We start from the raw sequence: 27877 nt of genomic DNA on the forward strand, positions 1-27877 counted from the left end.
AGGAATTGATCGCTGCTGGCAAAGCACGCGTGCACAAGATGCCGGCGAAGAGTAGGAGAAAAAGAAGGAAAAAAAAAAAAACACCCTCCCCCTCGCCCTCGCCCCCCCCCCCCCCCTCCTCCGGCGCGCTTAAATAAAATAAAAAAATAAAGCAACACAGGAGAAACGAGAAAGAAAAGAAGAAGCGTAAAAAAGAGGTATAGAGAGAAAAAAAGGATGAGGAGGAAAACCTCTGCACCTCCTCGGTGACTGCTACATGACGTTCTTCGAAAGTCGAAGAGCCAGCGAGCCGCCAAACCGAAGGCACTCAAGATCTTAAATATTCACAGGCGAGTTCTACTCTCCCTCGGTTTTCGGTGCCCTCCACCGCCGTTCGGAGGCACGCAGAGCATCCCAGAGGGTCCAGCTTCTCCCGCCCCCGCCCTCCGACCCGCAGTCGTTTCCTCCCCTCCACCCTTCCTTTTCCCCTCCATCTCTTCCGCTCCTCATTCCGCCACGCGGCCCGCGCCGTCAGCTTCGGTTGCCCTGGCGGGATTCAGTTGGCTCCAGTTTGCCGCGGCGGACGCGCATGCTAACATCGTTCGAGGGGTTGCTCTGCGCTCTAACGCGTTCAAACGTGCCGCACCAAGGGTTGATTGTATTGCAATGAAGACCTCGGTTGGCCGCCAATCGTCGACCGCTACTCGCGTTTATTTATCTTCGAAAAAGACTTGAACTCATCATCGTGATTTCCGTTTCTTTTACTCGAAGAAATTTACATCCGAATTTAGTTTTTTGTAATTTTTCACTGAGGACAAGTTGAGTCTGAATTTATATGGAAGGAAATTCGGGAGGTTCAAAGCGTGCTTTGATTCGGTTTAGCGAACAACGCGAGTGGATGGATATAAATTTGAAGAAGATCCAGGAAGACCGAAGGATTGCAGTCGTCGATTTTATGCATTCCCGATGGTGAGGAAAACGACGCGTTGCTTCGGTTATTGAAGTTGAAACGGGAGCTACGGACGAAAAGATCCAAGATGATCCGACAATAAGCGCGTAATTCAAACGACGCGTTGCACTGTTGAAATATTGAGGGAACGATAGACAGGAGTAGATAGGAAATCACGTGCTTCAGTGTTCACGCCGAGACGTGAGAAGTGAATATTCTCAGTGAAGTGATACCTATTTGAAACAAGTACGACAAATACACGAGCAAATTAATGGATACTCTATCTGGCGGCTGCTAACAGCTTGTGTAAGTAAATCCCCATTATAAACGCAAATATTCTCACCCCTCTCCGCACGTAATTATGAGGTGAAAGTGAACCGCGCTTATGTATCTCCTTCCCATCCGAAAACTCTCATTCTCTTTCTTTACCGCTGTAAAACAGGACCGGCATCATGTGCACAGCATTAAAATTCAACGAACCTCTCTCTCTAAGGTTTCCTAACAAAATATGTATGTATAATGCCTCGTTTATCGCGGTCGGGGTCACGCAGCTGTCGAAGACGAGAATTACCGGTAAAGTATGCATCTCTGCGTCGGGGTAATTAAACGTACCTATACTTTCTCAACTCCGATAATCATCGCCTGCGTATCAGGAGGTTCTAACTTGGCGTAGAAAATTGAGTTGCTTAAAGACGAGGGATAGAAAAAGCAGAAAGAATAGTAGTCCATTAGACTTCTAGGTCTCCAGGAAACGTATTATACGCATTAAAGAGGCCCGCTTCAGTCTTTTCCCCTGTCGTTTCAGCAGGGGTTGAAAATAATATAATCGTTACGTGAGCTGCGATTTTCTGCGGGAATATGAAATTAGGCCGGTGTTTGCCGTATGATACAGCGGACGATCCCATATTGGCGTAACAAATGCGTGAAAGCAGTATTGAAAGAGAGAGAGGCGGAGAAAACCGGGTGATAAATCAAAGCCGATAATTCCGCAGGTATGGTCCATCGGCGCGGCTACCGTTTGCAGATTTGGAGGGTGCCTAAGCCTTTGACCGTGTAGCGCTAGTCAAACGCAATAAATCCGGTACAATTTACATAGAATTATACAAATGGGATTTTACACGCGCCACGCCGGAAATCCTGTTTGATTTTTGAACACGGGACGCGCTCGAATTGAACCGAAGTCCGAAGCGAAACCGCACGAAATGTAAATTAGGAAGCTATAGAAAGGGGGTATAAGGGAGGGAAGGGAGCGGAAAAAGAAGGATCGAAATATGAAATTGTAATTTTTTCTTTCAATCTTCGATTTTGTTTGTCTCTTTCTTTCGGGACAGAAAGATGAATAGAGAGAAAACAAAAAAAAAACAGCACGCCTACGGGGTCCCCTAAGAGCGTGCCAAACAGGAAGTGCTTGGGACGTGATAGGCGTGCAAAGATAGGCGCGGTTAAAAAGACGTAGTTCTTCTCTTAAAGATAGCTCGGAGTAGTTAAAACCCCCCCGAACACGGGAGACGGTATAGAAAAATAGAGAAATAAAGATACACAGATAGATAGATGAAGAGAGAGGGAGAGAGAGAGAGAGATAGTGAGGGGGCGGGGGGGGGGGGGGGGGGGGGGGTCGAAAGTACGTTGGATGTGCGTCGCCGAATGAATTTGGAAAAAGGTCACGTATGTAGAATTAGAAAATCGAGTATACGGGGACAGACACGGTTGAAGAGGCAGAAAAGAGTCCTTTTTCACTTTCCTCCTTTTTTCTTCAAGTCCGAAATAACACCCACACGCGGGGTGAAATTTATTGAGCGGCAAACCAGCGCGGGAAAGCCGGCGAGAAGTAGGAGTAGATATACCTACGCTGCGTCGCGGAAGGTTCTCTTTAAATCTCATGGTTGTTACTATTTTATTTCAACTCCCGGTGTTTGATCTTCTTTTATTTGCTTTTCCGTCATGAATCTTGACTGTTGAACCGTTATTCGGTACACATAATACACTTCAAGGGTTCGGTATTTCAAGGCGATGCCGCGGAAGACAAGTTGCGTTGACAATGCATCGGAAATCTGTGAGGTTGGATCACGCAGTATCACCCTTCGGATTTTCACACCCTCGGTAGGTTTGAGCCCATGCAAAGTAGCCCTCGTCACTTCCAAAGCGACGATAATTTCAGGCAACGAAATCACATTTTGAAGACTCTAATCCAATTAGAATCTCATTTGGTCCACGCAATCGGGCGAATAGTATAAATGAATGGAAGAATCGTTTTAGGATCACCTCAAAGATGAAATGGATTCAATTTAGGGAATTGTAGTATGTTTAAAAATCCCACAGAATCAAGTTGGAAATGTGTTACAAAGACGTTAACAGCACCGTTGAAAGAATTATGTAGTAAAGACCGTTAGGTGACTATTCCATACGAAGATGAAGTTGTTAACGTTACTTTAACGATTCACGTTTCGGGAAAAATCGTTATTTCGCAATTTTAGGAATGTCTGATGATATGGTAAATTATAATGAGGAAAAATATATTCATATTTAGAAAACTGAACTTCTACAATTACTATAAAATTGCAAAACTGTAGATTTTTCCCCCCTCGTTTCGTTACGTTAACGTTGCTAACTTCAGTCTCTTTCTTTCATTGCAAAAGAAGATTTCGATCACAGAGATGATTGATTTCCGCTTATCGTGCCTTGACAGAAAACAGAAGAAAGACAATGCAAGCGAATACCCACATGAGTTCCAGATATCCATTGCGTAGAAGATTGGCATTGGTCAAAACAGTGTTCAATAGATATGAGCTTGTACAAGCTCTGTCTAAAATAAAACGACGTATGTCCACACTTGAAATAGTTCAAGAATCGACCATCGCTTTGAAATACGAGTAATTTCCAAAAATTACTGGGGTTTTCCAGTAAGATTCCTCTTGAGATGCTTCGATAGGCACTTTTCGATACTCGCGCCCTCCAACACGCGAAGTTCATTGAAATCGAGAACGTCCGTGAGGATGCACCTGGCGCCAGTGACTAGATCGCCACATCTGCTGAGGAGATCAGAATTCGGATATTGGTCGGTGTATTCCGTGAGAACATGGGGCTACCTGCGTACTCGACAAAGGCGAAACGTACGCACCTCGAATGATGGAGGAATTGGCAATTCACACTTGAATGGTTTCCCGTGGTTTTGACAATAAAAGTATCAATGGATAGCAGTCAAGGGCCAGCCCTCTTGTGCAAGTTCCTTTCGCGTTCTTTTCCCTCTTCTTTTTCCATTTGTCCGACTTGTTTGTCGTCCATGGTGGTTTCTTGCGCTCCTGCTGCTGCCACTGCAGCTCTTCTCCAGCTTCGAGTGGTTCACAAAGAGCGTCGTCTGTCAGAGCATAAAAATTCATACATCGTGAATGATCTCATTGATTGCGTTTCCACAAATTTTTTATTTCCCCCATCTGCAGCGGACATTGGCATGCGCGTCGCCATCTTGGTTTCGTTCATGCGTCTTAAATCGTTGGTCTCATTGATTCGTTCTTCGTTTGTCTTCCTCTCCCCGTTTCGTCGCCGATGTAACGCATATTTCAACAACGTATCACGCGTGCAGGGAAAAAGAATTCTAAGTGGCTTCACACTCTTTTTCAGCTGTCTATTCGAGGCTCTACCGAGTCCCTTGATCACGCATGCATACTTGCGACGCCCGGGTAATTTGAGGATCGATTTAAGCCGCGTCTGGGTATGCCGACAATTCGACCTGCGGGGTCAAATCAAATGGAAAGATGAATGGGAAATGAGAATGCGCTTTGTAGATTTTTAGGTTCTTCTCCTAGGTCTGTCCCAACGGGGTTCCGGCGTGAATGATATATTTTTATTTTCCTCCCCTGAAACCCCGAAACTCCACCCTCAGGATCCGTTTGAATGTTTGTGTGTTTTTCAGACGCATCGCGTCGCGTCGCGACGTCTTGCTGCTTTCAGTTCAGGCTCCGCTGGTTTTGTCGGCGTCGCGGACGAAGAGCCAGAAGCTTTGATCAAACTCACATGCAGCCGTGAAATTATTTATTTGTAGTCTAAACGGTAAAATATGTACATATATACAAATATATATGTATATACACGTATGTAAACGTGAGGAACTATGAGCCCACCGTAAATGCGAGACATATTTACGGCTGGGACAGATAGGAAACCTGTTCGGATGAGTATATTTTTGTTTCTATAAAACCATTTGGACCTAATCAAGCTGGCATTAAAATCTAGGCACAAATCACAAACATCGAGACAACTTTTACGGCTCAATATAGTTTTATACATAAACGTGAACCGAGTTTCTTTTGCAACTACGCGAGGATAACCGATTCGTTCAATTCGGTAGGTTTGAACGATAAACCTTGGACGCACCGTCTCGTCTGACAGTGAAATGTACTGAGAAGTAGAAGAAAAAAGATTCTGCTGACCCGTCAGGCGTTAAATTCGAGATAACTGTATCCTAGGATCTAAGATTTAGACGTAAGTGTGGAAGATTTAAGGACACATCTGGCCACATCTGCTCGTGACAACGTTGAGAAGACGTTATCTGCACGAAATCGGTCGGTGGAGAAGAAACCTCCACGGGACAAATGTATGGTCCATAAAGACGCTGCTAACCCACAGCCCCCATGGTTGACATGTTTATTTCACCCCGTAATCTTCTCGGATTACAAAAATGGAATAAGAAGGAGAAGATGACGAGAAAAAAATATCGACTGTTGAATAGAGTCAGCCGAAAACCGGTAGCCAATTCGTCCTTTTTATCAACCTGATTTTGTATACCTGCAGGTAGGGAGAAAAGGGTTTGATGGTTTTTATTAAGATCTTTCCCATAGCCATGTTGGGAAACAACTGGGTGTACTGAAAATTCATATACAGAGTAAAGTAACAGTTGGATTTACCGTAACAGTACGGCGATTGTTCTGATACTATAACACAATTCTCTCAACAAGCATGGTGCAATATTCTATACAGTATAAGACCGATCCTTGTACTCAGAGAGTAGATCCAACTGTTACAATACAGTATGTGAATTTCAGCATACCCTTTTTTACGCCGGGACTAACAATAAGAGAGACTTTGAAGCACGTGAAATTTGAATTTTGGATCGAGGAACGCCGGAGCGATTCATTCATTGATATAGATTTGGATTTTCTCGAACGAGATTTCGATTCGGCGAACCCTTCGGTGCCTTTATTGTTACGGGGCAAGTGGAAGTACCTATTTGCGTGTTACAATAGCCGAGCAGCGCGGTTTGCATCGGAAGAAAGATATCAGATCCGATCGGTAGATGGAACCAAGCCGCGGCAGCTTTCTGGCCCCGTGGCTGTTGTACCGAGAGTCAGCTGGCCATTCGAGCCAACTGCACTGTGAAATGCCATGTGTCCAATGAAACACAATGGCACTACCGCTGCCGTCGCTGTTCTGGAGTATGTATTTTAAGCTTTTGAGTACGTAATACAACCGCGAACCGTTTATAAATTGAGTTTTAATCCTGGATCAACGGCTTAACCAATGGGGAATCTCTGTTGATGGGATATTTCAGATCTCTCATAGATTACACGTCCTATGAATGCTGTTGCCGTTCATATTCGGGCCCGCCGGACCCAGGGACACACATTATCCACGTATTACGCTCGCCGTTGGAAGTCACAGCTGCATCTAGCCTCGCCTTCTTCTTCTTCTTCTTCACAAACATCAAGATGCTTTGTCGTCACGCGGGCCTTAGCTGCTCCTTGTCCATAAATGGCTATATCTTAGAACCGCTCCAAAATTTTTGGAAGGGCACAGCATGGAACTCGGGGACAATTCGGATTACAGCCAGTTTGAACCGTGCCTCGTAGTTCACGGACTGGTGCAACACCTTTTAGTCGTTACTGCCGTAGCTATGTTGAAGAGAAGTTAAGGTAAACTGTTTTCTGTCGCAATATCGAGCTCAGAACAACGTCAGGCTGTGTGACAAAAAAATTTGTCAACTCGCAGCAACGCCCCGGTATCGTGTGAAAGGAACATCAGCTGCTGTTGAACGTCAGCGTGTGTGTAGCCTGCACCCCTTCGTCTCGGTTAATTATTGATCGACAAGAGCCGGTGAGGGTTTTGTCACACGTTCCGATCTTTTGAAACTTCATGAAGGTGAATGCCAACGTCGACGCTCGACGGTTGGCGTTAGATTCATCGCGTCTGGAAATTATCAGCTGAATCAAAGAGCGTATCCACCTGGTCGAATGGCTGAGATGGAGACACTTGATGTTTCAGTTCGACGTATTTTGAGCGTTGACTAGACGACAGCTCATTGATCCGACGCGTGTAAATTGGTATCTCCGGATGCGCAGGTATTGTGACAAGTCGAAGAGACGATGTCGATTGACGATCAGTTTGGTTAGCACGCAGGGATAATCAGTGTCTGGTAGGCATGCGATTAAAGTATCAGTCCTGGCACAACAGTGACGTGACCTGAATTCGATTGGAAAGTCGCGTTTGATTGGGATAGTATAACGAACGAACCCAGGCGATAGATGTAATCTGTACCGTTAATTATCTCGCTCGGTAATTAAAGCTGAGCTTGAGATAAGGCTGAGATAAATTAGTGCCAGTACCTTGTACGTAAAGCTCGCCGTCAAACAGGTTTCACTCGCCGCGAACTAAATTGGTACAAGTGCGGGAAATTTTTTGAACTCGTCAAATCCACGCACTGCACCTGGCGGGGACGACTCATATACATAGGCCATTCCGCAGCTCTGGTCTACCACCTGCCCGAGGCTCACACACGCGCTGCGTCAATTAGTTATGTACATAGTCAGCAAATAAGAAAGAAAGAAGAAATGAGAAAACAAGAATTCCAACCGCCTAATTTTAGTTTTCAAGTCAAACGAGGTAATAGTGTGAAGGATCGAGAATTTGTTTGAGATAGGGAAATTCTCTGTAACAACAAGGCAGAAGAAGAACGTTCTAATCAGCTGACTTCAGGTCCCCTTCGAACGCCGGGCCGATTGACACAAGAAATTAACCAGTTTGAAAATATTTTTTAGACTTAACCGGTTTTATTTTACATGTGTATACAGTAAACGCGTGTCAATTTACCGGCAATAAGTCGCAGGCGTCGAGACGGTGCTCGTGCCACCGTCCCGGCGTACCCACTGGGTCTTATATACCTTTTTACGACGTGAGTATACAATTTCGAAAGTCGTCAAGGCATCGGTGGTGCGATGGAATCGAGGAGGGAATAAGAATCGTGAAATGTCTACTCGAAATAACTTCTACAGGGCAAAACGGTTGTAACACCTATTTTACACGGCAATATCCGGGGAGCTGGAAACTCCAGTTCTCCGCCGAAGCGCCGAACATTAAAGTAATCCCGGTTACCCGGGGCTCCGAATGTGGGGAAGAAGAGCAGAAGTAAAATAATTTAAATAACAGGGGGTGTACCAGCTGCCGTAAGGCATCGCTGCACTGCGCGGACCGCGACTGTATAAATATTCAGACGAGCTAAAATTGTATATGCATGTATACCGTATACACATACAGCGCACTACACTCCGTGACTCGGCGAGCACGGGTAACTCGGGATAACGCGGTTCCTACACATTTCGCATGCATTATCACGGTCAAAGGAGTACTCTTGCTTATAATTCTGTAGAGCGAGACTGTCAAAGCTTCTGCAACTTCAATTTGCGGGGTTTTAACTTACCGTCTAGCAATTTTATCATCAACACGGAATTTTCCGTTCTCTCACCCCTCTCCCCGTTGCCGCTGCTCTGCTGTGCTATCAAAACTTTTATATTAGTTCCAAGCTGAGCGGCCATGGGATGGCTACACAAATAATTCAACCACAGTTTAAGTTTATTTCACATCCGTTAAGCAAATCACTCTGCGTTGTCCGGAAGCTTATACTATCTGCAAAGGGAAAAAATCGTTAAGGATTTTATGGTGATTCGATGAATGCTACATGCATAGTGGTGGCCTTGTTATAGTACGTTTTTATAATGCGCAACCCAAGATTTTATTGCCAAGACGAGAAAGACAATGTGAAAAAAGGGAATTCAGCAATCAATGAATGGCTTCAGAAGTTACTCCGTGAACGACATGATTTCAATCCCCACCGTCCAAAGTGTGTTCCCTTCCTGCCGAGAAGCTCAATTAACACCCTCAATTAACACGATTCAAATCAATTAATTCTCCCTTACGGATGAACTTTGACGCAATTGTTAGCCCTTTGGTTATGAAAATAATTAAACCACTCACGATGTTTCTTGAAATTTTTTGTTACAGATAGAAATATCCAGGACTGACTTTGCTCTTCCGGTGCAGTTCGACAACGTTGATTCCAAGTCTGTTTCTTGGTGTTGAAGTGAACAAACAAACAACGCGATGTGCAGTGAGCAGTGACACTTGTAGTGGTTGGTAGTGACTGTTCAATCTGCTTCTATAGAATTGAACTGAAAATGAAGAAATGACAACGCTGGCATTCACGATGAAGCCCAGATTGTCCTCTCTCTTCCTGGTGTTCTACCTTCTCCTCGTCCTGCCCGAGGTTCATCCATTCAGCTCAGTCGAAGGTGAGTAGCTACAACAGGGTTTACGGTGACGATTCAATTCACTAGCTCAAGTCTAGTCTCCATTCTTCTTTTTATGCACAAAGCCTCATTCAGCAACCTCACGGACAATCGAGCTTAGGTATAACTCAGTGGCTGTAGGCTTACAATCGGTTGAAGAAATCTGTCACGCCACACTCGTGAGGCGTGAATATTGTGTTCACAATATTTACAGAGTGGCAACGGCGAAGCGAATAACTGTTATAACCGAGCGACAATGTGTGCCAAAATAAAGTCAATGCCGCAATGGTAATCAGAATACTCTCATTTATATGCTTGCCATGGCTTATAAGCCCGTCTTGAAGCCTTGAGTAGAATTTCGCCAGATACAACATCCTGCGCCGCTTTTTCAAGCAGCACGATTTGTCTTCGTTTACTGTCACCCAAACTATACAACCGTCAGACACCTTATCCTTTCATTTCCCAAGTCGATCTATTTTCCAGCCTCTGGAATCATCTCCGGTCCCTCAACTGTGGCTACACTTCAAACGTTTCGACCGAGCCTCAACCTTTTATTTGCGAGCTGTCCATCTCTTTCTAATTTATACCGTCACGGTGATAAATGGGCCCCAGGAGATTTCCCCGCGTTTCACTGTCCGTCAGCTTTTGCACTATGTGTGTATTAACGCACCGCGAGTACGGCGCGCTCATCAGTCGCTCCACTTATCGCATTCACTAGCCACATTCGCACCTTCTGATCACTTCTCAACTTAATGCACCCTGCGCAAAGAGAGTTAGTTGAAAGCCTTTCTCCGAACATCCGAGCGGTTATTATAATACATTCGAAGAAAATTTTTTTTGTCCAATCGCAAGTCGTAGACCTAGACTGATAATGGATCACTCGAGTGAGCTGGTTTGAAAACCGCCTCTGAGAAATGAGAAATAATGAGGAGCCGACTAATTATTGTCGTGAGCGAGTGATGAATGGTTTTACCTTTCTTTGCAGAAGTAAGTCTATCTGCAGGGGGGTGATTGGTTCTATGAGTACCCACACTGTCATTAAATTTCTTTTTCACTGGGATCCTTGTGGTCCTGGAATTCAGTCTTCACTCTCGTCTCTTATCTCTGCCACTGTTCAAATACGTTAATCTTTAATGCTGTCATGGGCCATACATAAAGATCAGTGACTGCAACTGTTGAGCATAATGCTTGAAATTCTGCGAAAGTTTGTTTCTAGCAGAATGAAAATAATTCGTGGATTTTGAAAACTGAGTGCATAAGGTCGAGGCATACGTTTTTCTGTCCATCCTTTCTCTTTCTGCGCTTTGCACCGTCGGTGCTTTAAAATCGAAGAACCAGGGGTGTTTTTTCGGGGTGTAGAAATTCCAGCGTCCAAGCGAATTAATGAATACATAACTGCTTGGTGGATAACGCGTGACTGCATGGAAATTGTGAGGCAAGCAATTACGCGGTTGGTTACGGGGCGCAACGATCTCGTCAGGAGACGCAGCTCTCCTTATCTCCTCCCCGCTTCTCCTCTCGCAGCGTGGTCTCATCAACATTCTGCTGGGAAGAGGAGAAGGTTCTTCGTGAAACGAGACTCTTGCGCTCGCTGCAAAGTCGTGCAGCATCCGATGAAAGGTCGGGTCAGCTTTAATTATCATAAATCAAACGCAAAGCCGGTCGCAAACCGAGGCGAATTATCGCAAAACTTTGTTCGCGTTTGTGGGTGCATATATGCATGCACAAAGCGTGACGTTGAAGGAGGGCAAGAAAAAATAAGGGTTATTCCCTCGTGCTTTGGAAAAAAGAAACCCGTTCAATCTTGATACCTTTCGAAACGCTGCGAAATCTCTACGGATTCGTCTTGTCTTATTTATCTTGCTTTCAACGTAATAAGAAAAGAGAAAGAGAAAGACCTTATTTACGGCCACTATACAGTTACAAGCGGTGTGAATGGTATCATCTAAGCTGTATACGTATCTGGGAAAATAGTAAGACAACGGGTAGAGGTGAAAGTGAGTTTGAACGATTTCAAATTGCACGAATAATATTTTATCACACAATAAAGTAAAGCAGCAACTTTATGCATTATTTACGAGCGAACGGCTCAAACGAATTCATAAAAGTCTCGGTAGAAATGAATTAGCGATTTTCAACCGAAGCCGCTTTCGTGACGCGATAACGCGTTAAGACTCTTGTTCGACGAACGAGACTTAAAACGAAACTTTATACCAGATGCATTAAAGTGGGTGTGTATATTCGCTCTATTTACCGTTTCACATTCTTTCGTTATCTGAGAATTCGGCTGCAATTGGTGATAATGGGAAGATTTACTTAGTTTTAAATTAGCAAGCTTTTTGAATATAAGAAGCGGTGTGATTAGGTATCACAACTCCACAGTAACTATACATGATGTACCTAGTTTATTTCGAGTATGGCTATTTTTTTTACTTTGAATTGTGAGAGATGAAATTTTCTATACCATCAAAGCCATCTGTTTTCTTGATATCTGTATAGTTACACTTTATTCTGAATCATACATTTACAAAAAATAATAACGTTCACATACGTATAAATTTCCAGAAAAATATTCTTATGGCTCCTGTCTTCTTTCGGATGCATCCGTAAAGTTTATTTGTCAAGGTAAATTGATAGCAAAGAATATTCATTTTGTCGGATGGTTTAACGAATTGAACCATCGTTCGCACTATATTGTTTGAAAAAGTTTCCGCAACATTGTGGTATTTCATGACCATCATTTCTACAATCCATTACGGTAAATTCAAACTTGTCGAGCATCAATTGTCACGAGATCTAATGCTATAAAAATGAGGAAATTGCTTGTCTGGAGTTTGGTACATGTTTTCAAATTATACAGTTACTATCATTATCTGCATAAATTTTATTCGACACATTGAATTTCAAGATAGCTCAATCCTCATGCATCTAAACCAAGTTCGTTAATGTTCTGCTAGCAATTAATTGGAAAATGAACAATCTTATGGAAAAAAAAAACTTCCTCGAGTTGTACAACGGCCAGGATCGATGTTATCGGTCCTTCGATATCAGAGTGAGCCTGGCGCACTCCAGGGGTTAGGCATGACTAGCTTGTATCTGATTCTGTTATTCGGTTAATTACACGGCCTAACGTAGGTACCGTAGCTGTTACGACGCAAACGTTTTGTGCTATCTTCATCGTGTCCTAAGGCTCTCAGCTTACCTTACAAACGTATTATATATCGGGATAATTAATCTCCTGTTCGCAATTGTCCGCAATGTGCCTGATTATCTTGAATGACGATACAACATTGATATGACAATTAAAGAACGCGACTTTTAATTATAGTAATCGGTTCCGTCTCCCCGACTACTAGACCCGCCTGAATTCTCTCAACGGCTCATGAAGAATTAGGCACACCTCTATAGACGATATCCAACACAAGCTCAAGCTTCAACTTCTGCCCTGAACCTAACGTAATATACGCCGACCAAGTTTCAACGGAGTTAAGGTTTATTGCTCTCCTGTTCTCGTGTCGCTCGAAACCTGACCGAGAACAGTCGCATAAATTAAAATTCGAGCTCCGGTGTGCCGGGATACTCAACTGATCTCCCGAGAGAGGCTTGAGTTTCTTTAATTCACTAACTTCAGCGAAGCTGCAATCTGCTCTTTGAGCGCATGAAAAAAATATTTTCATTTACTTCGTCAAGACACTGATAGACGCTGTAAAAAAATCTTGATGTAGGGAATGCAGTAGTCGGAAAAAATTGACGATTTATTCCACCAAAAATTTATCAACCCCACAAAAGTTGGTGCAAAATACACTTCCAACCCGGTTGGGAGATATTTTTTTCAGTTTTTAGCTGCGATGAATTTTGAAAGGCCCGGTACATTCATGCACGTCATCATTAATTTATTGCAGACCGTAAAAGCTTTCCGAATCTGATTCATGCGGTTCAACGCGTCGCATATAAGCCAGATCGACAAAGCGTACCCTACAAATTGGCTCTTATCTACCGCGTCTTCGAGCTCAGCTACTTCGCCTCTGTGTTCCTCGTTTTGTTCGTGTTTTTGTCTCGACCACGCAAGCCAGCTGAGAGAGACGGTGGTAGTTAAAGAGAGGAAGAGACAAAGACTGGAAGGGAATTACTATCAAGTATCAACCATCTGGGACGCCTCTAAGACCCTGGCTGCATCGTTCGAAAGGTTTTTAAAAGAGTATTTCCTGACTTGCTCCGTGATCCTGCTGCCTTAATTAACTCTCCAGGAAATAGCAGTAGGTACCGATATATTTGAATATGCCTTTATTCGCAGTTTGAAGAATATGTATTGAACAAAGTATCGTACGTACCTTTTTATGCTGTGGTTACAGACATTTTTTTTAATATAAAATTGTAGTTTTACAAGATTCACCAGAATATTTTAACCTCAGAATTAGTTCCGGATCATCTCTTGCAATGTCACATGTGGCATGTATGAAAACTGATTAGCGAAGATTTGACGCAGACACTTGAAGCATCTATTTACTTGAACTTGAATTCAGAACATCCAGTCATATGTATTGATAGTGAATTTGCTAAGATTATAAGGCAATAAAGTAGCAAATAATTCTGTTTTCCCACGGTAAAATGAGTAGAAAATTTCTCGACCCCGTTTCTCGGAAAACAGGAAATGCTTAGTAAGGCATTGTACACCGCTTCAGAAGCTATAACAAAGTTAATCGTCGTTAAATCGCGGAGTTGAAATAAAAAGAAGCCGCAAGTGATCGTTGAGAGGTAAGAAACAATTGCTACCCTTAATAAATGCAAAGTGATTCGGTCATTGAAGTACCATCTAGGACGATCTTCAAACAAACCCCGGTATAGCCGAAAAGAGAACGACGTGAGACTTCAGTGGAAACAAGAAAGGCCTTGTTTCTTGATCTCCCTCTGTCCCCCACAAACCCCCATCCCAAAGGCTCCGTTCCTCCCACAGACTGACTACCTCTTGCGGTAGGACGTACCTTTGTTAATTAAGAGGCGTCGTGTGTGGTCCGCGGTCTACGGCTCTCCGTGCTGTGGCAGAGATACGCTATCCAATGTCAGAATCCCTCCCGCTCCTGGTTTGGTTCTCTCCGAGTACAGCTTTGTCCGCAAGTTCCATCCCATCCACGTGCGCTGTTCGTACCGCAGATCGACTAACTAGACGGATATGTCCATCCAGGCTAACAAGAACTCCGAGCGAACGCGAATGGATCGCATGCAGGGATGGATTTGTAGGAAGCGCGTGATAATGTGCTATTCAATGTCCGTTCTCTCCTGTTCATGGGCTCATGAACGGTGATCGCCACCGTCGACGAGGCGGACAAACAGACGTGCAGGCATGTTATCGAAATTCGATGGAAACCTAATTTCAGTCCAGTTCCGTTTGGACTCCGTTATATATTTTCATGGGCTTTCAACCTAACGTTGCCACTATAAGGCTCCCGGAAATTCTGCCTCTACTCTCTATCCGGGAATATCAAATCACCTACCCGAGTGCCTATCACTGCGGGTAAATTTATATTCCAAAAACCGGTCCATCGTGTGAACCACTGCAGACGGTGCAGATTTCCCTTTGGAGCGCAGTATTCTTTGGAACATATAATTCTAGACTTTGAAAAAACTTGTATGAAAAGTAGCCCGAACCGACAGATCAGCCATTTCGGATAGGAACATTTCATTTCAACTACTTCATTTGCGAAAAGTTTTTCAACCAAAGTTTCTTTTTCCTATTTCAGAAGCAGATCAGGATGGCGTTGAAGACGATGGAGCCTACGGTTTGGAGGAGGATGACATACCCTCGGCAACGATCGCGACCGACACCGAACTGATTTCGGGGGGTAGTGATTCACTACCAGTATTCCTAACTGAGCCCTTGGACTCGTACGTGGTGAAGAGTAAGCCAGCGACGCTGCACTGCAGGGCTGCAAAAGCGTTGGAAATATACTTTCTGTGCAACGGAGAGCGTGCTGTTGGCGCCCGGCCGTCAGACTTTGTAGACCCTCAGACGGGGACAAGGATAGTCGAAGTGGAACTCGACGTGACGAGGAACCAGGTCGAGGAGTACTTCGGTCAGGACAAGTTCAAGTGCGAATGTGTTGCATGGTCGGGATCAGGGCAAATCACGAGTCAACCTGCCTCACTGGACGTAGCTTGTAAGTATATTATATTACAATGAAGTGACCGTTCATAAAATCAGATATCTATAGACAAAAATATAGACAAGAGTGCTTCGATGATATTTGAAGTCACAAAAAGTCAGGTAAGGTCACGTATAAGTCACTTGTGGTCACGTGAAGTTGTGTAAAGTTTCGCATGAAATTTTTTGCAATGTCACGTTAAGTCAATTGAAGTGATGTGGTCTTTTGACGTTGTGAAATCCTGAAGTCTAGTGCCCATCCGACCTCAGGAATGTTCAACCATTTGGTGCACTACGTTATACGACTTATGAAACTTGATGAAATACATACTGTGTTATCCAGGAGTGGAACAGTCAATTGACTACGAGACTTTGGCTAAAAAAGAATATTGTCATTTGACGAGAAAATCTCTTCAAAGAACATGTGGGTGAGATGAAGCATGGTCAGCAATGGACAAGAGGAGAGAGGTTGATCCCGGCTCCACGCTGCGCTGGGGGCTCCGGTAGCCGTAATTACAATAATTACTTCGTCGAGCCGATTAAATCCAAGCGCTGCTCTTATCTGCGGATGCGACAGAGGAAGAGTAGGAAGAAATATGGCGGGCGTCGCGCTTTGCTCTCGTATCTAATCACAGTCATTATCGTAATATTCGTGATGACGGGTCACCAGTCTGCGCACCGCCGCCTGCACAGTCATTTTGTAATTATTATACGAGAGGTATGCATTAACCTAATGGTTAATGTTCGCCACAGACTGCACAGAGTCCCTCGGACCCGAGGTGCGGTCCGCTGAGGAGCCACCGGTCCTCAGATGACGATGCTGAAACGTTAATGCGTCGTTAGACGCTGCAGTAAACGGCCGCCCTTGGTTCCGATAACCATCACGGATTCGAGTTAAGCATCTTAGATTTTTAATGAATGCCAGTTTCGAGCGCTGCTTTACAGACTAAACTGGACCTTAGCAGTCCGTTGAACTGACCTTACTCGATTTTCTTAAAAATGGAATGATTTCCACACGTCAGCTTGACTAATATCTCAGACTGGAACTCCAGCTCTTGATGATTGGAAACCTTTGAACCACTTCTATCGTCTTTACTGAAAATGAAACCCAGATCACACTGTTGACATCTTCATCTTCCTACACCCCGATAATCACCATTGGATAGCGTGAAGTTAACTGGAAAAATCCATTTTCCTCATGTTTCAGACTTGAAAAAGCAATTCGAGTCCCCGCCGTACTCTGTTTCGGTTGAAGTAGGTCAAGGAACGGAGATCCGTTGCGTTCCACCCGCAGGTGTCCCACCGCCAAGAGTGGACTGGCTCCGTAATGGAGTGAAGCTGGATGCGCCGACGGACACATTACTTATTTCGAGTGAAGGACACCTTCTTTTGGGTCAGGCAAAGCTCAGTCATCAAGCAAATTACACTTGTGTAGCGGAGAACATCGCTGCGAAGAGACTGAGCGATCCTGCAAGCCTTACTGTCTACGGTAAGCAGTCAAAATTTTCTCATTCCTTTTACTGCGATACGTTAAAGGGCTTCACTTGGCCATTGGGAACGCTGGCCTCAAATAGCAAATGATTTTTAATTAGATATTTCGTAATTCCTTTCTTACGCTCGTTAGCAATTGCCTTTAATTATGACCGCGATGTTTTTAGTCACTCTTGTGAGTCATATCGCGGGACTCTGCGCGTGTGAAAGTCATTCGGGTTGAATTCACACCGTTCAGACCACTTAGAAAATCCGAAACTACCTACGGTTTTTACGCCTGTCTGTAATGAGCATTTTACGAGAATTTAGCCGTAGAAGAAACCTGACGTACGAGATCCTCGTTTAATTCCAAAAGTCAAATGAACCAAATGAATCGAGAAATTTTTTCTACTCTGTTTCAGTCAACGGCGGATGGTCCTCTTGGTCGGCCTGGTCAGACTGCAACTCGAGATGCGGTAAAGTTGGTCAGAAAAGAACAAGGAAATGCACGAATCCTTCACCGCTAAATGGTGGCGATAACTGCAAGGGTCCAGCGATTCAGACGAACGACTGCAACACTGTATGCCCTGGTGAGCGACTATTGTCTGTTTTATTATTAACCGCTATCTGCATGTTCTCGACGTCATACGGTTGGCAAAAGAATTTGGGGGTCCAATTTCGAACGCTTGCAACGAACGCGTGTGTTCTTGTGAATGCTTATGATCGTCGCATCGGATTCCCATCTCATTAGAGCGACTCATAAGAACTCCGATTCCGGTAAAGGGACCAGAAGTTTGTCAGATGACCGGAGCTTCGGTATAGAACGCGCTACAATGTTCATGGTGCATTCAGGTTCCTCTGGCTGATAGCAATTTCCTCTATTCATGTTTTGCAAATGCGGGTGCCGATGGGTCTGAGGGAGATTGCATGAGCGAGGTTTTGTCAAAGACTGCACCACGCGATGATTGCTTTGCGAATACTCGTTGATTTATAGCCAATGCATGTTCACTGAGCCGCTGCAAGAACGGCGGGAATTGCCGTTGGTGCATCTCCTCTGCACTTGTAGTCTGCCGGACCGCAGGACGACTCTCGACTGAACGATGCTTCCTGGAAACCATCCGCACACGAGTGTTTGCGCCAACTAAATTCCTCCAGGCTTGAACCGTCGCCCTCAGACACACCGACCGGCGTTAATAAAATAAGAGGTGCTCTCGCGTACAGGTGTAATTGGACGTTCCAACTTCCAATCGTGTCTGCACATATCATTCCCTCGGCTATCCTCAACCTTCCGCGTCGCACTCTTCGATCGGTCTATCAGGCTGAAAAACGAAGGAAGGTGACCGTTTCGAAAAGGGGGAAACCAATCGAGCTTTTTTCCCTCTTTCATGTGTTTTTCTACTGACCATCAGTAAACAAAGCGTTGTGTGTTAAAGCGAACATGTTCATTCGGTTAGTTGATTTAGCAATTCAGGTTTAGCTACTGCAATCATTTTTGTTTCGTCGTGTTGTAACATGATGTACAGGCCATTGCGGAAATTCTTGATGTATTGGGAATTTCAAAATACAACTGAAAAATTGAAAATCCAGCGAAGAGATTTTTCATCGGCCGAGAAAGTTCTTATGGCGAAAGGAAAAGCCACCTTTCAACTCGCAAAACATCGAATGGTAGTGATGAAAGTTTGCAGTGGCCAAAATTACAGGAAAAATGACTTTCCCATTATCAGTTTATACACATTATACTCAGTTACAACTTTCAGAATTTTTCGCACTATGGTCGTATAACAACTTCGTCTCTTCTTTTCGAGGAATCGAACTCCTGGTTTGTTACTACTGACATAACTTGATAATTCAATACCCATCCGAATGTTGTCAGAGCAGTACTTTTCTATCTCGGGACTAATTCGACCATAAATAAATAAAGGAAATATGATTCATTTACTTAAAGCAAATAGAATATGTCAGTAAAATTATCCCAATATTTGCTAGACTTGCTTTAAAGAGCATTACTTGGTTTAAAAGACTTAGGAATAATTTCAAAGCCTCAATAAATTACGTGATACGTGGTCGAATAAGTCACCAGGTTTGCAATATTTTAACCAAGTTTAACAATAATGAATAATATCTACGCGTAACATTGCTTATCTGTCCCACAATGCATTCATTTTACGGAGCAGCCGGAGCGATAGAAGATCAGTTCACTAACACCCTGGGTAAGTGGTTAAGCCAAACGGTAGCCGAGTCCGCGTATTTCGACGAGCAATTGCCAACTGTAACGGTAAGCCGGAGGGCTTGAAACAGCTCCCGGCTTTTTCGGTCGGTTGAACATGAACGAATGAAATCCGAGCTTCGTGACGGAACTGTTCACACGGCAAACGGCCCACCGAGAATCACGTAGCATCATTTCTCAAGGTCTATACCCACACGGGCTTCTGTTCAACTCTGACTGATCGTCGGGTTAGGCAACTCCACTGCTACCGGCGCTGTCGATGATAATGGTTGAGCCAAAGCACGTTGCACGCGGGCCTCGCCCACGCGATACACAATGCCAACGGGAGTCAATTTATTTAAGCCTTTGTACCCCGCGCTCCTTATTACCATCGCGATCCATTCACTCGCGTTAACAATAAACACCTGCAAGTGAGGCTGGATATCCAACCCCGCTCGTTAAGATTTTACCAGTATTTCTCTCCAACGTTTAGGAAAATAAATTTCCGACTCCCTTTGAAGCCGGTTGCCTTGCACCGCTACCGCTACTTGCCGGAAAAATAGAGAACCGGATCGCAATGGAGTTACATCGGATACATTATACACGAAGACCGCGCACTGAATATACCTTGAACATTTTCCTCGACAGCTGTTGACGGGAGATGGTCCACGTGGTCGAGCTGGTCGGTATGTGGAAGCGACTGCTCATATACCAGAAGGAGATATTGCGACAACCCGCCGCCGAGTCATGGCGGAAGGCCTTGTCAGGGCAGAGACATCAGTGCGGCCAACTGCACGGGCGGAATGTGCAACGGTGAGTTTCTTCTTTGATCTCCGGACTCCCTATTTCAACGGGAGCAGTGAGCGAGGACATTTCACCCGCGAAATTATACCCCCGTTTTCCATTTAAAACCCCTTTCATCGCTTCTTCGTTCCACGCCCAATGATCTTTGCGCTCGCGTGCAGTGGAACGGAAATTAACGCGAAAATATTTTTCGCTTTTCAGTTGGCAGTGCAAAGATCGGGGGTGCTCAGCTAGCCGAAGAAGGTGAGTACTTCGATCGACGGAAATAATTCCTATCAATAACTCGGATTAATGTTCTTATCGCGCGGCGGCTGGTGGAGACTCCCTGCAAAAGGGGGCACTGCCGCATGCTCCTCAATGGCATTCAAATTTATGCCACCCTGGCGTCATCCAATCCCCAGAGGTTCGTTTGCGCGGTGAATTAGTCGATAAGATAAAATATAATCTTCGTCATATCACCCCTTGCTAGCTTCAATCCTAAAGGGAACCGCAAGGCCGGGAGGAGAAGAGCCGTCGCTCGTCATTAGCTTGAATTTGTTCGGATAAATTCACCTCCGTATGAAATTTTCGCCGTGACGATTTCCCGCGGATTATTCAACCAAAGGTTTAATATTTGCATTTGATTACTGCCACGGTTGAAGAAAATGGAAGCTTGAATAGGTAATCACTTGACGGTGTAAACTAAGATCGGAGGTTCAAGGACCTCGTATTTACTTTTAATTACAAAGTGTCGTGCAGTGGGGAAAATTCACGACAATCAAATTACGGACCTTGGCTAAAGCGTGTTTCGGGTACCAATATGATTCACGTCTAAACAATGTTACGTTCATTTGTCAAAGGCCTGCGTCAATATACATATTTCTAGTTATTTAAATATTGAAATTTGAACTTGAATAGTGATTTTTGATATGCACGGGGTTGTGCCTGCAGAATAAATAGTGCAGCCGTGATCAAATACATTGAATAAATAAAGAGTGAGAAAAAATACAAAATGAAACCTACCAGAGAAGAAAAAAGAAACCAATTCTTCGACAAACAAATGGAATAATTCACGGTACTTTGCACAGATTGGGGGGTAATTTTCTTTAAGATTCAACGACCCGGGGCTTTATTAATCAGGCCTCGTTAATAACTGAACGAAATTTTCTCGTGAATGCCGTGTGGCTCGCTCCCTCCGTTGGTTGATATTTACTTTTAATTACGGGGCTCGTTAATTATTGAAAATCAGAACGTAAACCGGCCTAATTGTGACGAGCGACCCCTCGCTGTCAATCTGGGAAGCAGTAGCGGTGCATGCGATAAACAATTGAAAACCGTCAGTGCGTCGATTTTTTCCTGCGTGACGTGGTCCGACTTCGACGGACCGTAGGCAGGGTCTATAAATCGTCGAAGCTGGTTACTGGTAGGTACACGTATACGTATTGGTACAGGGTGTTTTTATCGAGCGGTATACATCAAAGTTGCACGCGATACGGTCTGCCCTGCGGGTAACTGGTATTAAAGAAAATTATGTAATTGGAAGACCACCGCCCTCTAACTGAGACGAGGGTACGTTTTTTCTACCCGCCGTTGCGGAAACTAATCATATATGCAAATAATCAACGATTAAGAATTGTAGATGAGTATATATCGAAGGATAAGGGTAATATATTGATGCATGATGACCGTTCCGTACTTTCCCCACTTCAGATTACGAAAATTGCACAATTGTGGTGAAATTCTTGGTCGTGAATTATGGATCTACGGGTTAACGGGAGTGGAAAGTTCTCAGATCATTTATTCATAGATTCTAAGTAAAGCTCCTTTTCAAAATGCAAGAATAAGTTTATGTAAAAGGTCTACGGCATTAAGTTTTCTTGGTGAAATCATAAGTTATATTATATTGCGTATCGAGCTCTGCGATAATTCTTTGGCGTACCCGTTATTTGTTCTTGTCAGTGTTTCTTTGTCTCAAATCAAAAACCAAACAAAGACAAGTAGGTATGTCATATAAATCAGCTACAGAGAAAAACCACTTAAACACGTATGCGAAGCGTCCGCGTTCACTTCCACGTTTACAATGAGTAGATTTATGTGCATGCTACTCGGCGAAATGCAAGGTATACCGATCTATTTCGCTACAGGAAAAGTCACTTCACCTCGGATAAGATCGATGCGATGAAGTTTACCGAGTTTCGACAGAAACCACGTTTGCAAGACTCGTTTCAGCGAATGGAGGAAAACGCTTCCACCTGATACCAGGGTTGAAAATGGTTTTGGAACCAATGGAGCACGGCGATGCTCAGTAGTTCGGCGCGAAAGCTTCCCCTCCGTTTTGCTTAAGCGCGACAATCCCTCGTGGATAAGATCTGACCCAGGACTTATAGGAGTCTTGAGACATATGTGGCTCCGTTTCGTACGAAATGGAGCGGAATGAGCTCAGCGATCCTGAGCAACGTGAGTATGGATATCGTATTCTGTTTCAGCTAATCGGCAGATGGACGTAGCGCTTTACGTGGGCCTTACGGTGGCCTGTATCGTGATCGGGGGCCTTGCGTTTTTCTTGGCAAGATTGCTGAGGCGAAAGGGTCGCGATCATTCCTTGTACTCGATGGCACGTAACGGTAAGTAATTCGTTTCCTCCGGCGGGGATGTAGAGGGAAAAAAATGAATGTCGAGTTTGCAGTTCGGATAAAGCGGTAAACCGATCGGACCCTCGTTAAACCATAGTTCAATTTTCAATATTGCAGACTTTCAGCCCGAATTTTTTCCTGATCAGGACAAAAAATTGAGCTTGCAGCCAGACGTCACGGCCACAACGGTTCCGGCCTGCTACGAGTATCCTTTCGATCCGAAACTGTCCATGTCTAGGTCCCTATCCGAGCACCACTACGACGTCCCCCACCTCTCGATCGCCCCTCAACCATCCCCCATGTCCCCGACCCCCAGCACATCCACTCAGGAGTCCTGCAGCGACAAGCAAATCCATTCGGATAGTGAGAACAGCGTGACCAGCTCTTACCCATCCTCGGACTCGACCTATAACGTCGCTTCGGACACGGTGAGGCTACCGAAACTGGAGACCGGAAACGTTGCCAGAGCAATCGTTAACACTCGCGGCGCTTTACTCGTCCTTCCTGACGCCGGGATTTCGATGTCAGTCCCAGAGGGTTCAGTTCCAAAGTCCCTGCGTGAAGAATTGTACCTCGCTGTTTTAAACGAGGATCGATTTAGGCCGAGACTTCCTGGTAAGCACTTTCATCGTGCCCGAGGCTTTATTACGCGAAACCGAGAGAAGTTCAATTTCCAAATTCCAAGACTTGATTATCACCTTATTCTTCACCCTTAGGTTTATTGCTTTGAACGCGTGTTCTTTGGAATTATGACTTCAAACATTCGATACTATCCGAGTGAGCGAGTTCAAAGTTTACTCCATTTTCAATTTATTTCAGAAAAAATCCACAGAACAATTTGAGACGGATGAATGAAGAAATCTTTCCCGTCGAATTCTTGATGTAGTACGCAATAATAAACCGAAAGCACTAAATAGATTCAGTTTTTTCAGTTTATAAAATACACCCACCACAGATTGTAATAATTATTGTTGTAAAATCGATCTCAATGTCGATGAAAATGGTCGACACAAGTTTTGGAATTTCGTATCGGTACTCCGAAAACTATCTTCTCCAAATATGACGTGATTCTCTTTAGACGGAGTGACTCAGTTGTCAGCCGTAGTGACCTGCGGTCCTTCGTCAGCATCTTTCAACAAGCCTGTCATCCTGCAGTTCGAGCACTGCGCGATGCTGCACCCAAGCACATGGGAGCTGAGCGTATGGGCGTCTAATATAGACCTCGACGAAGTGTCCGGGGAGCAAGTGACCTGGACCCGCGTCTTGACCCTCGGAAATGAGACCATAAATACCCCGCTGTTCACGCAGCTTGACCACGCTGAGGCTTTCATAGTTACCGAGCAGCTGAGGGGCTATGTTCTGGCCGGTGAAAGCAGCCAGAACACGATAGCGACCAAAAGGCTGAGACTGGCGCTTTACGCTAGCCAGGGAAACCAGTGCTGCGTCAGGGTTTACGCCATCGAAGATACGAAGGCTGCCATGAAGACGATCACCGACAGAGAGTCACAGATCCGAGGCTACCTCCTGGACAAGCCCAGGACGCTGCTCTATCAGGACAACGGGGAGTCGCTCTGCATCAGCATGGAGGAAGTGGGCAACGAGTGGCAGAGCAAATCTCCGACCGAGTACCAGGAGATCTCTTTCAAGGAAGTCTGGAACTGTCAAGAGAACGGGCAGCACGTCTCTTTCACCCTGGACGGTGCGTTCGGACCCTCCACATCGAGGAGCTACAAGCTCCTTGTCTGCCAGGGAAATTCCGACACGCGACAGGTCTTCAGAATCGTTTATGACGGCGCGAAGCAGCTCGTCTCTTCCGGTAGCGTGACCAGACCATTGAGAGAGGTTACCGTGGTCAGCAGTGGACACGCCAACAACACGACCACCGACTCCGCTGCTCTGAGACCATTCAGGTTTACCAGGTCCCTTAGGAAACAGCTGTGCCAGTGCTTGGACCCGCCTAATGCCCTCGGGAACGACTGGAGAATGTTAGCGCAGAGACTTCAAGTCGATAGGTGAGTCAATTTGATCTGAAAGAATTTTTTTGCACACGTATGTTATTTTTTTTATCCTTGTGCGATGTAAAATTGTGATTTTTTCGACACGGCATAATTGTAACGGAAAAACTACAACATGTCCCGATTTGTGTTTTTTTAATAGGATGGACATTGAGCTATTAACTTGTGCTATTATTGGTTTTGGATCTAATTGACTTGTTTTAAATCAACCATGAAAAATACTTCATCAGGTCTTTTATATTACTGCCTTCACTTCAGATCGGAATTGGGTTGTAGCCAGTTATTTGATGGCATAAAGTCACTTCTTTCAATTCATTACTTTCACTTGGAAATACTTGCATCAGTTCATGGGTTATAAAGAAAAATGATTACTCTAAAGGCAAATAGTGTGCCTAGCAATTGCAGTTTTTATATCAACTTTCAAAATCCTACCATTCGCGATTCAGGGAATATAAATCCGTTGAGTGACAACTATGGTTTTATGATCACCATGCAGCTGCGCAACAACCACGCATTCAGTACTCAATGTTTATGTTCACATGAAACTTTTCATGGGTATGAGATCCGTTAACTTTCAAGAAAAAAAAAAAAAAAAAAACAACTTCGTATTATTTGTCGAAGAAATAGAGTTCGAATCGTAAAGTTCTGCGAATGTCCGAAAATCAATAATCCGTCGAAAGTACATAATTATTCTAGTAACGCGTGATAAATTGTTTGGAGATCAATTATGCTTCCTCGATTTCGCGGAGGTGAAATATTTAGATGTACCCGTATACCCGATTGTTTTTTCACTGGTAGATATATCCTCTGAATCAACACCGAGGTATAAATTTGCCGGAGAGACGTGGTGGTCGGTGTGAGCGAAACTTGAAAATGTATTCCCATCATGAATTCGGTGCGAGCTGGGGCCGCCTCTCGAAACGTTTTCGGTAGAAGTTTTTTCATCAACATGCCTGAGCGAGATTAATTGAGTAGGGTTCAGCTTCGGATTTGACTCGAAGGCTATGATATAAATGGAACGGAATTGTGCGTGGGATGCGCGTCTTGTTTAGATTGGCCAGACCAGATTCCGTGCTAAGGTCAGCTTCCGTCCGTTGTGTTCCAGGTATATAAACTACTTTGCAACCAAGGCCAGCCCCACGGAACACATCCTGGACCTCTGGGAAGCGAGACACCGCGAGCCGACGGCAGTCACCGACTTATTGAATCATCTCAGAGTTATGGGACGGACAGATGCCGCGACGATACTTGAGGCCCAGCTTGGACCATGGCTGTGAGGTGCTCGTGAAACGAGGTGATAAACGCGTTTAGTGACAGAAGTGAAATGTTGTGAAATGACACTCAAGTGCATATGACTATGTTTAACTTCGAGACGCGATCCGGGACGGTGAATCTCGAGTGTTTCAACGCCGTCATCAGAGAGGTATCAAGACGTGCTATCTATTTCTATCAAAATTTACATAAACAGAAAAATAGAAATATGTGAAAATGACAGCGAGCAGATGGCCTCTGGCTAACGGGTGATACAATGCGACGGAGAGAAAGACTCTTCGAACGGAGTGAATCGTGTACGGACTAAAAATTGGCGGAAAGGAATGAGTGGCCGATGCACTTTTTCGGATTGACAAAACAACGGAGAGGTAACGAATGTACTTTTTCGTTGATGGGAGATGATAATAAAAAATTTTGCTTGCAATTGTAATTTAGAGCAAATTTATTGGTATACAATCTAATAATACACGTTTGTGGTGACGTGTAACGTGTATAAGAACGTGAATCGAGACTGCTGGGGTGACGAGGACTCGATTTAAAACACTGCCTTAACTGTGCGTGATACAATACACACTGCTTGTACATATAGACGAAAGTAACATGCGATTATTGGATATTATACAATACGATATTATATTATGTATATTAACATATAGTGAAATCAAAACGGTATGAATTTAGGCTATATGAAATGTTACGTAATCGAAAAAACGAATAAATATAGAGACAGAACTATGCGTTTAGATGAAAATATTTACAGGAAACTATTTAAGAAATAAAAAGAGGTAAATAATATTTAAAAAAAAGATGAGAAAAAAGAAATAAAGAAATCGACGATTGGGTATATATGGCGGAAAATTATGGATTTATTATAGAGTATACTATATTATGAGACGAGGAATGTTATTCGTTTTGAAAAAACGTGCCAAAATTATTTGTTGACTTGCACTGATCATGTTTTTTTTTACTGCCGTTAAGGTATTTTGCATTTCATAATTTTGTATTACTATTACTATTATGATGATAATGATAATGATTATTGCTTTTTTTTTTGTTTTTTTTTTTTTATTCACATTACTACAGTAAACCTGATACTCAGAATTGTATCTATGTTGTCGGGAATTCATTCTGAATGTTTATCGATAAAAGTAACTTAGTTTGTGTACAATATTAATTTAAACTACACTGTTCATCATTGAAAAGATTGTATATTTGTTACTTTCAACGAATAAAATATTCTTGTATACCTGAATTATTTAATAGTTCAATTATAATTCGCCGCACTTCGCATATTCAGACAACTCGTCGAACTGATTTAGGATCAAGGTAAGTAAGACAATGGTCTGAATACGGTTAGTTATACGCGTGTAAAGTTCACCCTATTTCGTATTCATGCGATGAAATTAATCTTCTGCCTCGATATCGCATTCATCACATTTAACATTCATCGGTTGTCAAATCAGGTACTTACCGGATCTTCCTAAACTTTAATAAAGTCCGTCTAGACTTATCGGAAAAACTAACTTGGCAAGTATAATTGAGACGAATGGTCTCCGTTAATTGAAATATTAATTCAGCTTCAAGAACAGCTGAAAATGCATGAAGCTAAACGTATTCAACAATTCACTCGTTTCTCAACCGAAATTCTGCGCTAGCACATCTTTATTATACACACACAAATGTCTATTCATGGATTATTGGACTTTTACCAAATTATTTCTTAAACAAATCGACTTAAGAGACCGATTGTCATCACCAAGTTCAATTTTGAAGGTAACATTAAATCTGTGCTACTGAACAGATTTAAAGAAACTGTGTAACAGAAGAAAGAGAGAGAGAGAGAGAGAATGGTTAGATAGATGGATGCGTATTTATTTGA

The 27877-nt window shown here is 43.7% G+C and overlaps 1 protein-coding gene across 3 annotated transcripts; it reads left to right on the top strand.

Moving 5' to 3' along the window:
• Positions 1-554: 554 nt before the first annotated feature.
• LOC107225372 (netrin receptor UNC5B) lies at positions 555-26892 on the top strand. Of its 3 annotated transcripts, XM_015665817.2 has the most exons (12): positions 555-1234; positions 9197-9483; positions 15219-15635; positions 16827-17108; positions 17512-17679; positions 19264-19299; positions 19944-20108; positions 20301-20342; positions 22565-22702; positions 22829-23326; positions 23790-24723; positions 25832-26892. In XM_015665817.2, the coding sequence occupies exons 2-12, from the start codon at positions 9378-9380 to the stop codon at positions 26001-26003; spliced, it is 2958 nt and encodes a 985-aa protein (XP_015521303.1). In that variant the 5' UTR covers positions 555-1234; positions 9197-9377; the 3' UTR covers positions 26004-26892. The 3 variants fall into 3 exon arrangements, with proteins under 3 accessions (XP_015521303.1, XP_015521304.1, XP_046593104.1); XM_015665818.2 differs by lacking the exon at positions 19264-19299; XM_046737148.1 differs by lacking the exons at positions 19264-19299; positions 19944-20108.
• Positions 26893-27877: the final 985 nt, after the last annotated feature.

This window comes from Neodiprion lecontei, chromosome 1, assembly GCF_021901455.1.
Source record: "Neodiprion lecontei isolate iyNeoLeco1 chromosome 1, iyNeoLeco1.1, whole genome shotgun sequence".
In the NCBI taxonomy this organism is placed as follows: domain Eukaryota; kingdom Metazoa; phylum Arthropoda; class Insecta; order Hymenoptera; family Diprionidae; genus Neodiprion; species Neodiprion lecontei.